We start from the raw sequence: 13,760 nt of genomic DNA, 5'->3' as shown, positions 1-13,760 counted from the left end.
TTTTGATTTTTATTACTTGATCTTTCAGCCTTGCTGCGCTCCAAGCCATTTTCAGAGCAATCCCACTTCTTCCTTGGGCTATTGATTTGGGTTTTATTCCTCGAACTTTCAGCCTTGTTGTGTTCCACAGCATTTTCGAAGCAATCGATCTTCCTCCTTTGACTACAAATTTGAGTTTTATTCCTCAAACTTTCAGCCTTGATGGGCTGACTGGACTTTGGCTTTCTTTTTGTCATCTCGTGGCTGAGACTATGACGAACCATATCCATCACTTCATCAACTGAAGTATGGAAATCATATTCCTCCAGTGAAGTGTTTCCATTTTCTTGTTTGTTAACATCCTGCACAAAAGATAAACGAGAAAACACACTACTTTTTCTCGTTGAATGATCATGATTGCTATTTAGAGAATCACCATAACATCCAATGTCATATCCAGGACCCAATGAATCACCATATTGGACTTTACAATGACCCTCGTTTGCCAAAAGAACATCAGATCTTAATGTGTCATTGTTCTTTTGTACTGTTATCTCGTGACTCGGATAATTTTGCAATGTCAAGGGATGATCACTATTGCCTAAATATGATTTGTGATTATAGAGCAACGGAGAAAAGGGCTCATGTACCCTGCCACTATTTCCAATATCTGAAGAAAGGATAGGAGCTGGTGAAGACTTTAAAGAAGGACTATTGCGAGCCTCATATAAAGCAGATTCTGATGCCAAATGGTCAGAATTTCGAGCCTCGTTGAAAGGCATGCAATCCCTGTTGCTACCATACAAAACAGAATTTGAAAAACCACCATTAAAACTGTTCCGTCTGTGGTTGTCTTTCAGTTCTGGATGCATGAGTGGTGGTCCCCTAAGTGAATTTCTTTGGGGGCTGGTTGGAGAAAGGCTTCCTATTATTGACTCAGAACCATTAATTCCAACAGATGACTGCCTGATATTTAAGCCAGGAGCATCTGGATACAGAATAGAACTCTCATATCCTTGTGTTGCAGAAGAAGTGTTTATGATCTGACTTTGGAATGGGTTAATCATAGCAGAAGTTGACCTGCAATGGTTTTCAACCGAAGAATTTTGATCGAAATTAGGCTTGCGATAGAAGACGGGCAGATGGACACTGGTATCACGTAAACCAGGATTATCATCCGAAAATATCATCCTCTGATCTGTCTTTCTTAGGTCTTCACCAATCAACCTATCACCAATTGATGACCTGCCATTGCCATGAACTCTAATTTTATCCAATGGAATTTTGGAGTATCCACCTATGGTGTATGGCCTGAGATGTGTATCCATATGATCTTTGTTTGCATGGGAACAGATCCTACTGTCATCTTTTTTGGCCAAATAATTGCCAACATATCCACTTGCAGTATCCAGAGAGAGCTTGGCAGCATAGTTATCTATATAACCTCCATTGTCACGTGCAGCAAATCTGCTTTCATCTTTTGATTGCAAATAATCACTAACATATCCACTTGTATAATCCACTCCAAGCTCAGAAGATCTTCCTGGTTTGTTTACTAAAATATCACTTGCATTGAATCCTCCATATTCAACTTCTCGATTGTACTGTGCACAATCTCCTTGGTAATAATGTGTCAAAATGGGTGAATTATTCTCACCGAATCCTTGCTCATTTTGAACACTTTCGTCAAGCATTCGATGACCAATGGATCTTCCAACAGTACGAACTGGGTACTGATCTGATTTCATATCCTCTGTTCTAGACATATGTCTCCCAGAAACCTCCAGTTCTAGCTTGTTCATGCTGAACAAATGTAGAAGTTTATAGACCTGCAAAACAGCACACAAAAAACATTCTGATTTTATAACCTTCAGAAAATCCTTTTCATTTCATTGGAAACCAATCATCTACAAGAGCATACCTGTTTTTCAGATAGCCCGAAGTTAAATTTGTTAGCCGAGAAGTAATTATCTTTGATTGCATCTCGGAATATCTTTTCAGGGAGTGGCTTACAGTCCCAAATTGGAATGAACTTAACCTAAAGCAGAATATCAATAGAAAATCAAACCATGGTAAAATATTAACTGAAGTAAACAAAAATGGGTTCTTGCACTCAAAATCGAAACAACATTGTACACTCACTAAAATTCAGAAAATGAAATAACTGGGTTCTTACCTGAGCGGGATATTGTTTCCCTGATGAAGCAAATGCCTTAGGATCAATATTGAGAGATCCATCACAAGTAGCCTTAAAAACACCGTGAAGCAGTCTTTTCTCATATTCAAATAAAAACAAAATCGTTCCGGTTTTAACCTTCTCTACAAAAGGGATATCAGATGATGGAAGCCCAAACAATCCCCTCTTGAAACATTCTCTTTTTGTTACACAGTTTGAAATAAAGATTGCACCATAATCTGGGTCTCTTCCTCCAGCATTGTTGTGCTTATCATTGATTCCCATTGATACCAACTTATATCTATCTATACTATCCTATGCTGCCAAATTAGAAAGCAAAAACAAAAACAAAAAACAAGCATTGCATACTTACAGTCGTATACACCAAATGATCTTCACGTTTGACCTATTAACCAGTAATTTAGCAAGTTTCAACTCAACTATTAATCACAATGGTAAAATTCCATATTTATAATTTATTTAAATATAAACAAAATCAATACATAATATTCAGAAAACTAGGAGACTCGTTCTTAATAAGTTGTAACCAATTGATTTGGGAAAAAGAAATATAGGTTTTCAATCAAAATCGATTAATTAATCTTGATCAAACAAACATGACCTAAATTAATTTGTTGTTTGTGAAAAAAACGAAACTCTAAGAAGAAGAAAAAAAAAACTCGAAATGATGATCGATACAAAAATAATCAGTGAAAGAAAAGAAGTCACGCGACGGAGAAAGTGTAAAGCAGCATCGTCGGAACGGCGAAAAGGAAAGAGATAGATATATATAGAAAAAGAAAAAGAAAGATTAAGCGGTGATGAGTGTGATTAAGCAATGGTAATAATAAAAAAGAATGTAAAGGAAGAGAAGAGAAGAATGTAACAGAGCGCACCTGTAGAATAGAAAGGAAAGAGAGGGTTTAGGTTTGGTGGGGAGCGGGAATGTATGAAGCGACGGGTGGAAGCGTAAAAGACGTGTGTAGTGGGCGAATCAGTAACGTAATGGCCATGAGTTTTTCGGTTACATATATAGCCAACCATTTTCTGTATTTTTTCTTCTAAATGAAAATACAAAAGGTAAATTGTTATTGTTTAAACAAACAGATAATATAAAAGATAGCTACATAATAATATCAATGCCAAAATAATATTCAGTCAAACGTTAAGAAATAATAAATAAAAAACCTACTATAACAATAATTTCTGAGCATCGTATTCTGAAAAGAATAATTTTTTATCAAATTTTATTTACAAAACATATAGTTAAAATGAAAAAAAAAATATTTACCATTATATTGTAATACTAGAGAAAAATAATGTAAATTAATTTTACACATAATTAATAATAAGTATTAATTAGACATCAGGGTAGATTTTACCTCCTACACTTCACATCCGACAAATCGGAAAAAATCTTGTATCATTTTATAGTGTAAATTTAGATTCAATCCCATTTGAAACGGGGTTTAAATTTGTTCGACAACACTCGCACCTATTAATATATATAAAATTATAAATTTAAAAATCATATCTATTACGATTGATAAAATAATAATAAAATAAAAAAATATTTTTTATAGAAATAAAGTTATAATTTTTAATATTTAAAAAAATATTAAATATATTAAATATATATATATATATATAATTTTAAAATTACTATAATATTACTTGTGAGGTGGATTGAGATACAGATGCGGATGAATTTCACCACCTTTTGTTTGATATATATAAATTAAATTTTTATCACATCAACAAAATTAAATATTTTTATAAAAAATGTATCAATTATTATTATTTATCAAAAGAAGTACGCATAGTAGATTCCAGAAGACCCCTTACTTTTATCATTGAATTCTTTTTTATGAAGTGAAACTTCTCGATTTTTCCACTTGTTTCCATAGGAGATAATTCACATTCATTATTGGAATAAAGATATTTTGCATTATTAATAAATTAATTATGCAAATATTATATAATTTAATTATTAAAATTAAATATTTTTAATAATTTTATAATTATAATTAATTGATAATATAAACTAAATACATCATTTGTACGATAAATTAATAGGACAAATGACGATAAATTAATAGTACCGATCATTATTATTCTTACATGAATAGTTATAACATTATCAATATTACCATTATTCTTTTTCCTATTGTTATTGTTATTATCATATATACATTAGCAAAAAAATTACTTAAAGATAAACTAAATTTTTAATGTAATTATTTTTGGTGTCCAAATTTTGGTGCTTAACCCACTAATTGCTTAATTAATCTTTTGCTTGATTGATTCGTCGTTTATTGAATGAGAAGATCATATTTAAATTAACTTACATTTATGACAGTGATTATATTTTTTATTAGACGTTTAGCTCATGAACTACTCCATAGATCATAGATGACATTGTTGTCAATTTTATCTTTATTTCTCTCCCTCTCTCTTTATCTCGTGTAGAAAAATTGTTATAATCTCTAGCTATGATTCAATATTAACCTCCAAATTCATTTAAATTTAATAGCAATCAACCTCTGCTGAAATATGAGCAACCATCAAATTAATTATTTTATTTTGATTTTACCTCCAATTATTCTAAATTCTTCAAGTAAATCTCAATTACTTAATTTGTCTTTGCAGACTGCAGTTGCACCAAACAAGGTTATTTTGGTTTTTTTCTAAATTGCTAATATGGCTCTTCCTCACCTGTGGCCTAACAAACAGGCAAGGTCACCTGCCGTTTGAGACTCCGCATAAAGACTCGTGACATTAACCTTGGCCTAGCTTTCCCTTTTTCAATATTTTCTTTAAAAATAAGTTATTTTCAAACGGAGAAAAAAAAAAGCTAAAAATTAGTTCTCCAACGGTGAACTCAATATAGATAGATTTTTTAGATGGGATCCACTATGCCACATCATCTTGAAGCAATTTACTCATTTTCTACTCCAACTCTGAACTCAACATGATTCAAGTTCTATTATGTCACATCACCCTAAATCAACTCATTCATTTTTTACGGTTTAACTTTAAAAAAATTATATTATATTATTATACATTATTTTAATTTAAAATTAAAATAAAAAATTAATTTAAAAAGAAGTTAACATCTATATATTATTTTTATTATACATTATTTTTATTATTATTAATAAATTAAAAAAAAAGTTAACGGCTATAAATTAATAAAAAAAGATAAATTTATTATTATTAATAAATTAATAAAAGGTAGCGGTTATAATTATATTACTATTAAATTGTGAAAGTAGATAAAAAAAAAAAATAATTGCTATGAAACACCGTTCCTTCTTGACAGTACCGTGATTACACCTTGACACAATTCCAACGGTGAACCCACAAAAAACTGGAAGTTAAGTAATTACACGCTGGCGGACGAATTCATTTTCACTCCCATTGGAGATGCATCTTCAAAGTTGAACTCAATATGGATTCATTAAATGGGGTCTACTGTGCCACGTCATCTTGAAGCAACTCATTCATTTTTTTGCTCTAAATCAACTCATTTCTTTTTTACTGTTTAACTTTAAAAAAACCATATTATATCCCATAACTTTAATTTATACATTAATATTTTATTTATATTCAATTTTACTATAACTTAAAATATTAATTAAAATATTCCAATTAATATTATTATACATTATTTTAATTTAAAATTAAAATAAAAAAATTAATTTAAAATAAAAAATTAATTTAAAAAGAAGTTAACAGCTATATATTATTTTTATTATTATTAATAAATTAAAAAAAAGTTAACGGCTATAAATTAATAAAAAAATATAAATTTATTATTAATAATAAATTAACAAAAAGTAGCAGTTATAATTATATTATTATTAAATTGTGAAAGTAGATAGAGAAAAAATGAGAAAAAAAAAAGTAACTGCTATAAACACCGTTCCTGGCATTACCTTGATTACACCTTTGCACAACTCCTACAGTAAACTCACACGCGGACGAACTCATTTGACTATCGTTGAAGATGCTCTAAAGTGCAAATTATGGCAGCTTTCATGTTAGTGTTTCAAGTCAACAATTAAATTTGGAAATTTGGAAAAAGGTTTCCTACAAGGACATAAATACTAAAATGAAATTGACTAGAGTCGACACAAATTGTTGGTGCTTTTACTTGCATCCGATGTAATTTTAGATTAAAATTTAAAATTTTCCAACAAATAAATTATACATAAATTTTTTTGGGAAATCAACAAGTTTGATAATTCTCTTTAATCTTATATATATGGAAGGTGTCTCTCATGATATAAATTTTTGTACAAGAAAATATACTTAGTAATAAAACACATTCCATTAACAAAAAAAGAAGAGCACATTTCATTATTCCATTTCAGTGAAATGATTGTAAAAAAAAAAAAATTGGTGAAATAATCGAGTAGTAAAACACGACAGTGTGTTAAACTCTATCAATTCCAAAGTTAGTTATTTCTTGGGATGATGTATCATTTTTGTAGGCCCCAACCAAAGGAGGTTGTTAGTGTGATGTTCATCATTCGAAATCTACAGCATTGATTGTTGGAAGAGCATTTTGGCACGACAGTATACAGATTTGGCATCATCTGCGCAACAAAGACGGAAAACTTAATATCAAACACAAACACCCATAACTATTCACCAATAATTAAAAAATTAAAATCTTACAAAAATCTTAAATTTATAATTGAAAAGATACAAATTAAGATTGCGATTTGGCCAACCCATTAATAAAACTATATAAAACTTATTTTTATTTAGTATTTAAAATTCTTTAACTTATTTTGAAAATGTACAAGTAATAATCAATTATTATGAAGATAAATTAATGTCAATTAAAATAATTGTTACTTTAAAAAATAAGAATATATATATTTTAATAGGTTATTAATGATTTTGAAGAATAATTATTTTATTGTAGTTAAAATGTTCTATTGGTTATAAAATATTATTTCTTTCAAATTTTCATACTTTATAAAAATACACAAATTATAAAAATATGTGTACAAGAAAAATGACTATTGTTCTATGGATTTAATTACACTGTTAATGTATTTTTTTTTTCATTGTCAGTCAATCTCAACGGTTCGATCATTTGACATTTATAATAACTATCTCTAAAACTAAGCTTATGAATGAGTGTCATGTGTTGATAGTGTATAAAATTTTACATTGACAATTAAACTATTGTTTTATTAATTGAAAAAGGGAATATGCACGATCACTGGAAACTAATTTTACATTAACAGTGGTTTGTAACAGTTGATTTCATCATCCATTACATAATTATAACTTTCATCATCAGAAAACAGCTCAAATCAATATCATTAAGCCCTTATTTACTTTACTTAAAAATGAGGATAAACCAAACAAACTTATACACTACTTGAAGTAGCGCATGAGAAAACCCTATAAGTTTAGTAAAACAATGCTATTTTGACCCCAAAAAATGTAAACCAATGCTACACGCTAACAACTCTACTTTAATCTTAAGAACCAACTTAAAATTAATTTAAGACTGAATTTGACAACTAACTCTTTGGACTTGGTTATGAATCCAATAAGTTGAATTTGAGCTTAAAATTAAATTCATTAAGTAAATAAGTTTAGGTATATATACTTATATAGTTCTACTCATTTGTATTTTAGATTTATATAATCAATTTTCTAGCTAATTTTATTTTTACATGAAATAGAAATGTCCCGGACGACAAATATTTGGTTCATGTGATTCCACCTTCCAAGTCAAACCAATCATGAATGAAGTTGAGTTCGAGCTGAACAAAGTTCATCACAAACTCAAGTTGGGCTTCAATAAACCAATTTTTATCAAGTCGAGTTGAATCAAGTTCTACTTGCGTCAGAGAGTTCCATATATCACATTAATTGTATGATTCTTCGCTACTATTAAATTTGTCTTAGGTAGAGATGAAAACATTTGTTCAATGCTACATGCAATGCATATGAATATGGCTATTAATAGACATGCAACAATGAAGCAAAAGACATGTATATGAATATGGCTATAATTAAATGCATAGACAAAGCCTTACCTGCAATGGCAGCTAAACTGAAAGCAGAAGGGACATTTGCCTCCACCTCAACAGCAGCTTTAGCCACTGCAATCCCAACAGACACACTTTGCATAATATCTAAGCCTGCACAAATTGATGTGAGTGTTCCACCAACTAAGCAATCACCAGCTCCGGTAAGCCTCACAACTGAAGCAGGGACTGACGGCAAATGGACGGCGAAGAGACGGTCACTTTTATCAAGTTTTGAAAAACCAGAATAACTATTAGGTGTACAACTTTGCATAACAGCATTGTATAACTGTTCACCGAAACCACTCCGATTCGTTTTTCCTACAGGACCTTTAAAGCAACTTGGACTTCCATTACTGCATAAAAACACTCCATTTGAGCCTAAGGTCACTAGGACCGCTTTAATGCCTTTTTCTAGCAGAACCAAGACTGCTGGTTTCAGTATTTGAAACAAAGATCCTATTGATAGGTTATTTTTTTTATGGTTTTCTTTAAGTGGCTGGAACTCATCGCTGCCGGATAAAGCATTTGCCATCGCAATAAGTTCATCTTCATTTGGAGAAGCAAAAGTTACCTAAACAAAGTATGTACACATTATTAGATACAATATTAGTCAAACTTACACTAATTAGTTAGAAAACAATTTTAGGGAAAATGTGTCATAGAAAACAATTTTGATTCAACGAATGAATTTTATAAGCCTGAATAACCTCCAATTTTGAAGAATTTAAACAAGTGTGACGTGCAAAGACAGCACAGTTTAATGCATTATAGAATTTTCTAGTGATGATAGCAGAAGGTTAAATTAATGCATATTGGTGACATCATTAAGAAAATATGAATGTTGTATTTCAACTATTTCAGTTCGGACTATTGTATTTCCCAAATTCTCATGAACACCTTTGAGCAAACAATGAAATTGGTCTAAGAAAGAATATCATGTTTGTATGAAGCATGGCACTCACATACTTGACAATGGAACTGATTCTTTGAGATTTAGTAACTGATACTGGCTCAAACCAGACAGGGCATCCCATGTCAGCCGCCACTGAGAACGAAGATATTTATGCAACCAAAAGAAATAGCATTTGTAGTGAGTTTATAATGCAATAGAGACGGAGAGGGAGATAACTAAAAGAGTAAATGCGACTTACTTTTACAAGAAGCTTCAAGGGAAGGACCACTCAAATTTGCATCAACCATCAACACTGGAGCAGAAAGTAATGTGTTCTTGAAGCGTAAGATCCAGTCAGGTGTCAGATACTTTTCCTGCAACAATATAATAGGATAAGGGTTTTTTTCCTGTGATTATATACATATATAAAGTTGTGAATCATATATTTTAGCTTGCTTAAGTTTAGAGATTACTTGCTTAATACTTGAATGATCAACTTACAAGAGCTTCCACACTAGCAACACCAGCAGCAACCTCGCCATTCACATCAAATATATTGCATACAACTGGAGTATCAATATCTTTATTCTTCAAAATACCTTTACCAAATTCAATAAGGTAAAAGAAGTTATTATATTGCATTGTTATAACTTACAACAAATCTATACAAAGAGGGGCCGCAAAGAAATAAGAGCTTACCATCTGTTGATAGGCCAGCAGTTTTCCACTGTTCCAACAGTAGGTTTCCTATGGTAAAAAAATAAAGAGAACTTTGTAAGTTTCTTCGCTAGATTTATTTGTCAAATGTCTCTCTGGTCAGATTGTCTTCTGATACACACATATCTTAGTAAGAATCAACCATTGAAGCTTCTTAACTTTATTGGCATTACAAATATATCATTTCACAACCTTAAAAAGGATATTATTATCAAGTTAGATACTTCAAAATTTGTTAATTGTAGACATGAGTGAAGATATAAAGTATATGTTGCTTTCACAGTTATCGTTTTGCCTTTCTATGCTAATGAACACGACTGTCGTATTATTTCAGAGTATATGATGTTTTAAACAGTTCTAGTTTGGTACTTCAGTCTCAAGTAGTAAGTAGGACGAAGGCATAAATCCAAATTTAGATAAATGAATAAAAAAATGTTTTGAGTAAGAATAGCAGACAAAATTTACTTCAGGCAAACTGAAGATGCCGTGAATTTGACTCTCAAGTCTTAACTATGATAAATTACAGTGGAAGATAAAACTGAATATATTTTGGGAAAATAAGAACTTTACCAGGCATGTCAAACCCAAGAGCACTAATCATGTATGGCTTTGCTCCTAGCTTTGACATACACTCTGCTACATTCCTTGCCACCCCACCCTGCACATAATAGACCTGGCAATTCTCCAGATTCAGATAGATGGCACAAAAGAAAGAAAAAACAATAAATAAACGTTAACATGATCGAGCGCCGAATAAGTACTATGTAGGAGATCTCCATCCCTATTATTATTTAGTAACTAACCTAAGTAACTTTTATATTCATAATACCTATTACTAACAATTTAACTATTAACAAGTTGCCTATAAAAAAAGTTGCAGTCCAATAAAAGGAAACAACAGTGACAGAATTATATACATAGGATCAAAGATGAGTTAGTCCACCACCGTAGCTAGGTTTAATTTCTTCTTTCTAAGTGAGAATAGATGTATATATATATACACAACTATTCTCTCCGTTTTACAACGAATGTCACTTTAGCACAAAAAATTGTTTCAAAAAAAATGTCATTCTTTTTCAATTGTACCCTCCAGTTAATATTGTGTGCACTATTTCGAAAACATTAATTCAACTTTACATTTACAATGTAAAACACACCAATAGTTAATAAAGATAATTTGGTAAAATGATTATTCTAACTCTTCTATTTATTGCATTGCAAAAAACTTAAACAACACTCATTTTGATTATGCAAAGGAGGGAGGGAGTATTGACAAACCTTTCCAGGGGCGGTAGTTCCTGGATTTGCATGAATTGAAGGTGTGGCATGAATATCCAACACCATACCCCCAATTATCACAGCCTCTGATGAATCCCCTTGCCTACCTCTTACCACAACCTTACAATCCAATAACAAACCAAACATCTATCAAATTTGCTTTGAAAAATAAATAAATGAATAAAATAAAACATAATATGAAAATGAAAAGTATATAATATAATAGCTTACTCACAGTATTAGCTTCATGAGGCTGCAATTTTCCCCTAACGCTCCTCTCCATTCCGTTCTTGTATTTTTCTCAAATCAAGTAGTTCACAATTACGCGATGCTAATTAATCTGATTAAAAAGAAAATGAATGAATAAAATCTGAAGTGTGTGTTGGGGACAAGACAAAATCATAGTTGAGAATTGAAAGAGAAGCAGGAAAATAACATTAAAACCTTACTCGAGTGAGTCAACACAACACAACACAACACAAGAGGAACTCACGTGCATTAGGTCACTCACTTCAATTTTTGTGGAACTGTCACGTGCATATAGTCCTTCACTTTGATCTACGTGTCAATATCATCACGTGACAATCAAATAGAAATGTCACGTGGATACACTTAGTTCTTCGGAAATTCAATTGAAGCTAGAGATTTTTTTATCATTATTGAAATTAGGGCTTTTAATTTTGTTTTTTTTAATTAAATATAATTTTGTTTTATTAATTTAATTAATTATATGTCGTATTATATCACCAAAAAATAAAAATAAAAAGAGTGAAAGACTACCCAACTAAAAATATGGTAAATACATATGTCAAAATAGTTTTATTTTATAAAATGGATCAAAATTGTACAATTGACAAATTATGGTAGACAAAAGTACAATTAAGCATTTAATTAGAAGTGGGTTTGGTTTAAGAAAATGAAAAAAATATCAATAATTTTAAAGTATATATATTCATATACTCTCTCCCTTCTCTCAAATTCAAATATTACCAAAACAGAAAAAAAAAATTAAAATAAAATTGAACTTTTGCGTGAAACTGTACATTTTTTATCTCACTTAAATTCATGTATTATATATAACTAGGTTTTGATATTTTAAATTAGCAAATTATTCAAATAACTGCTGCAATAGTTGATTAAGACCGAATAATTTAAATTAGTAATTATATGTCACACAATTATTGCAAACGATTTGTTTCCTACCTTTTATAGTAATAAGATGGCATAATCTTATTGCTTGAAATAATAGTATTGTATTTAATTATCCATATATAAGAACAAATATTCCCTACCGTTCAATCATAACTTGTTGTGAAAGTTTCTCTATAGTCTCTCTAAATATTATCAATAGATGATCAGTGGCGGAGCTTGCCCGAAAATCTTGGGGTGGCCGACATAAAAATATAATATATAAATTAAATATATAAATAATATTATATAGCAAAAATGCAACAAAATTCAAACACTTTATATGCAACAAAAATCAAACACCTTATATGCAACAAAAACAACTCAAGCACTTCATATAGACATAAAATCAAACACCTTATGTGCGACAAAAAAACTCAAACACTTCATATAGAAGTAAAATCAAACACCTTATATACGACAAAAAAACTCAAACACTTTATATTGACATAAAATCAAACACCTTATGTGCAGCATAAAAACTCTAAAAAAAATCAGCACTAATGTTTAATTGAAACTCCAAATCAAAATTCCAAACTCCAAATCAAAGCTTCAAACTCAACACTAACGATGTAAGCTTTAAATTTCATGCTAACATAAATCAAACCTAACAAAAATCAGCACTAACTAACAAAAATCAACAATAACAAAATAGAAATTCGAACCTTTTGAGAGTTGCAGCGAACAAAGCAGTCAGGCAGAGGCGATTGTCGTGAATCCGATTATGGAAGAGGGAGAGAGGAAGGCTGCTGTAACTTGTAAGCAAGAGGGAGAGAATCAGAGAAGAGAACAGAGAAGGAGAGAGGCTGGATGGAAGAGAGAAGAATGAGAAAATTGAATTAAGTTTAAATATTCTTATAATTCTTTAGTTCTAATATGGAATTTTAGCCATTTTACCTATAATTTTTTTTTTGTTGGCCGCGAGCTCCGCTAGATGATGTTTTGATCAACTTTGTTGTTGTTTCTTTTTAAATTGAGAGAAAAGCTTAATAAGTGAGACTCATGTTTTTTTTTCAACGTCAACAACAATCCAAAGAAGATAAAAATCTTAAATTGAAATATGTTTTGCTTTCAATTTTTTTCCTCTCTTCACTTTAATCTCTTATAAACATAATGTTAATTTCTTCCTCAAATACATTAAAGTCATAAAAATGAAAAGAGAGAGTATCTATTTCCCAAGGTGCATGTAAATATCTGATATGATACAACTTGAGATAGGTTTATATATTATTTTTTTATACAAAATTTTAAATATAATTTTAGTCTCTATTTAAATTGTATTTACTTTTAGTTTTAAAATATATATTTTTTTTAATTTTTATGGGAAGAACTGAAAATGTATCTGTTATTAAATAAAAAATAATATATAATTCATATACAATTGTTAGTATTGATTTTTTTTACATTAACACTTAATCTCAATTATTAAATCGTTAAAATATTTAACTTTTAATATATTATTTTTAAA

The 13,760-nt window shown here is 30.1% G+C and overlaps 1 protein-coding gene across 5 annotated transcripts; it reads right to left on the bottom strand.

Moving 5' to 3' along the window:
* Positions 1-6,466: 6,466 nt before the first annotated feature.
* Positions 6,467-13,398, bottom strand: LOC101499712 (pseudouridine kinase). Of its 5 annotated transcripts, none has more exons than XM_073370591.1 (12): positions 13,190-13,398; positions 12,958-13,098; positions 12,397-12,484; positions 11,340-11,444; positions 11,105-11,224; positions 10,397-10,499; positions 9,809-9,856; positions 9,611-9,708; positions 9,369-9,483; positions 9,180-9,262; positions 8,224-8,788; positions 6,467-6,756 (listed from the first exon to the last, which is right to left on the bottom strand). In XM_073370591.1, the coding sequence occupies exons 4-12, from the start codon at positions 11,385-11,387 to the stop codon at positions 6,698-6,700; spliced, it is 1,239 nt and encodes a 412-aa protein (XP_073226692.1). In that variant the 5' UTR covers positions 11,388-11,444; positions 12,397-12,484; positions 12,958-13,098; positions 13,190-13,398; the 3' UTR covers positions 6,467-6,697. The 5 variants fall into 5 exon arrangements, with proteins under 5 accessions (XP_073226692.1, XP_073226691.1, XP_004505305.1 ...); XM_073370590.1 differs by lacking the exon at positions 12,397-12,484 and adding an exon at positions 11,554-11,662; XM_004505248.4 differs by lacking the exon at positions 12,397-12,484.
* Between the last annotated feature and the right edge of the window lie 362 nt (positions 13,399-13,760).

Source organism: Cicer arietinum, chromosome 6, assembly GCF_000331145.2.
Source record: "Cicer arietinum cultivar CDC Frontier isolate Library 1 chromosome 6, Cicar.CDCFrontier_v2.0, whole genome shotgun sequence".
Taxonomy (NCBI): Eukaryota; Viridiplantae; Streptophyta; class Magnoliopsida; order Fabales; family Fabaceae; genus Cicer; species Cicer arietinum.
Note: the sequence above shows the minus strand (reverse complement) of the source record. Positions and strands in the feature narration are given on the sequence as shown.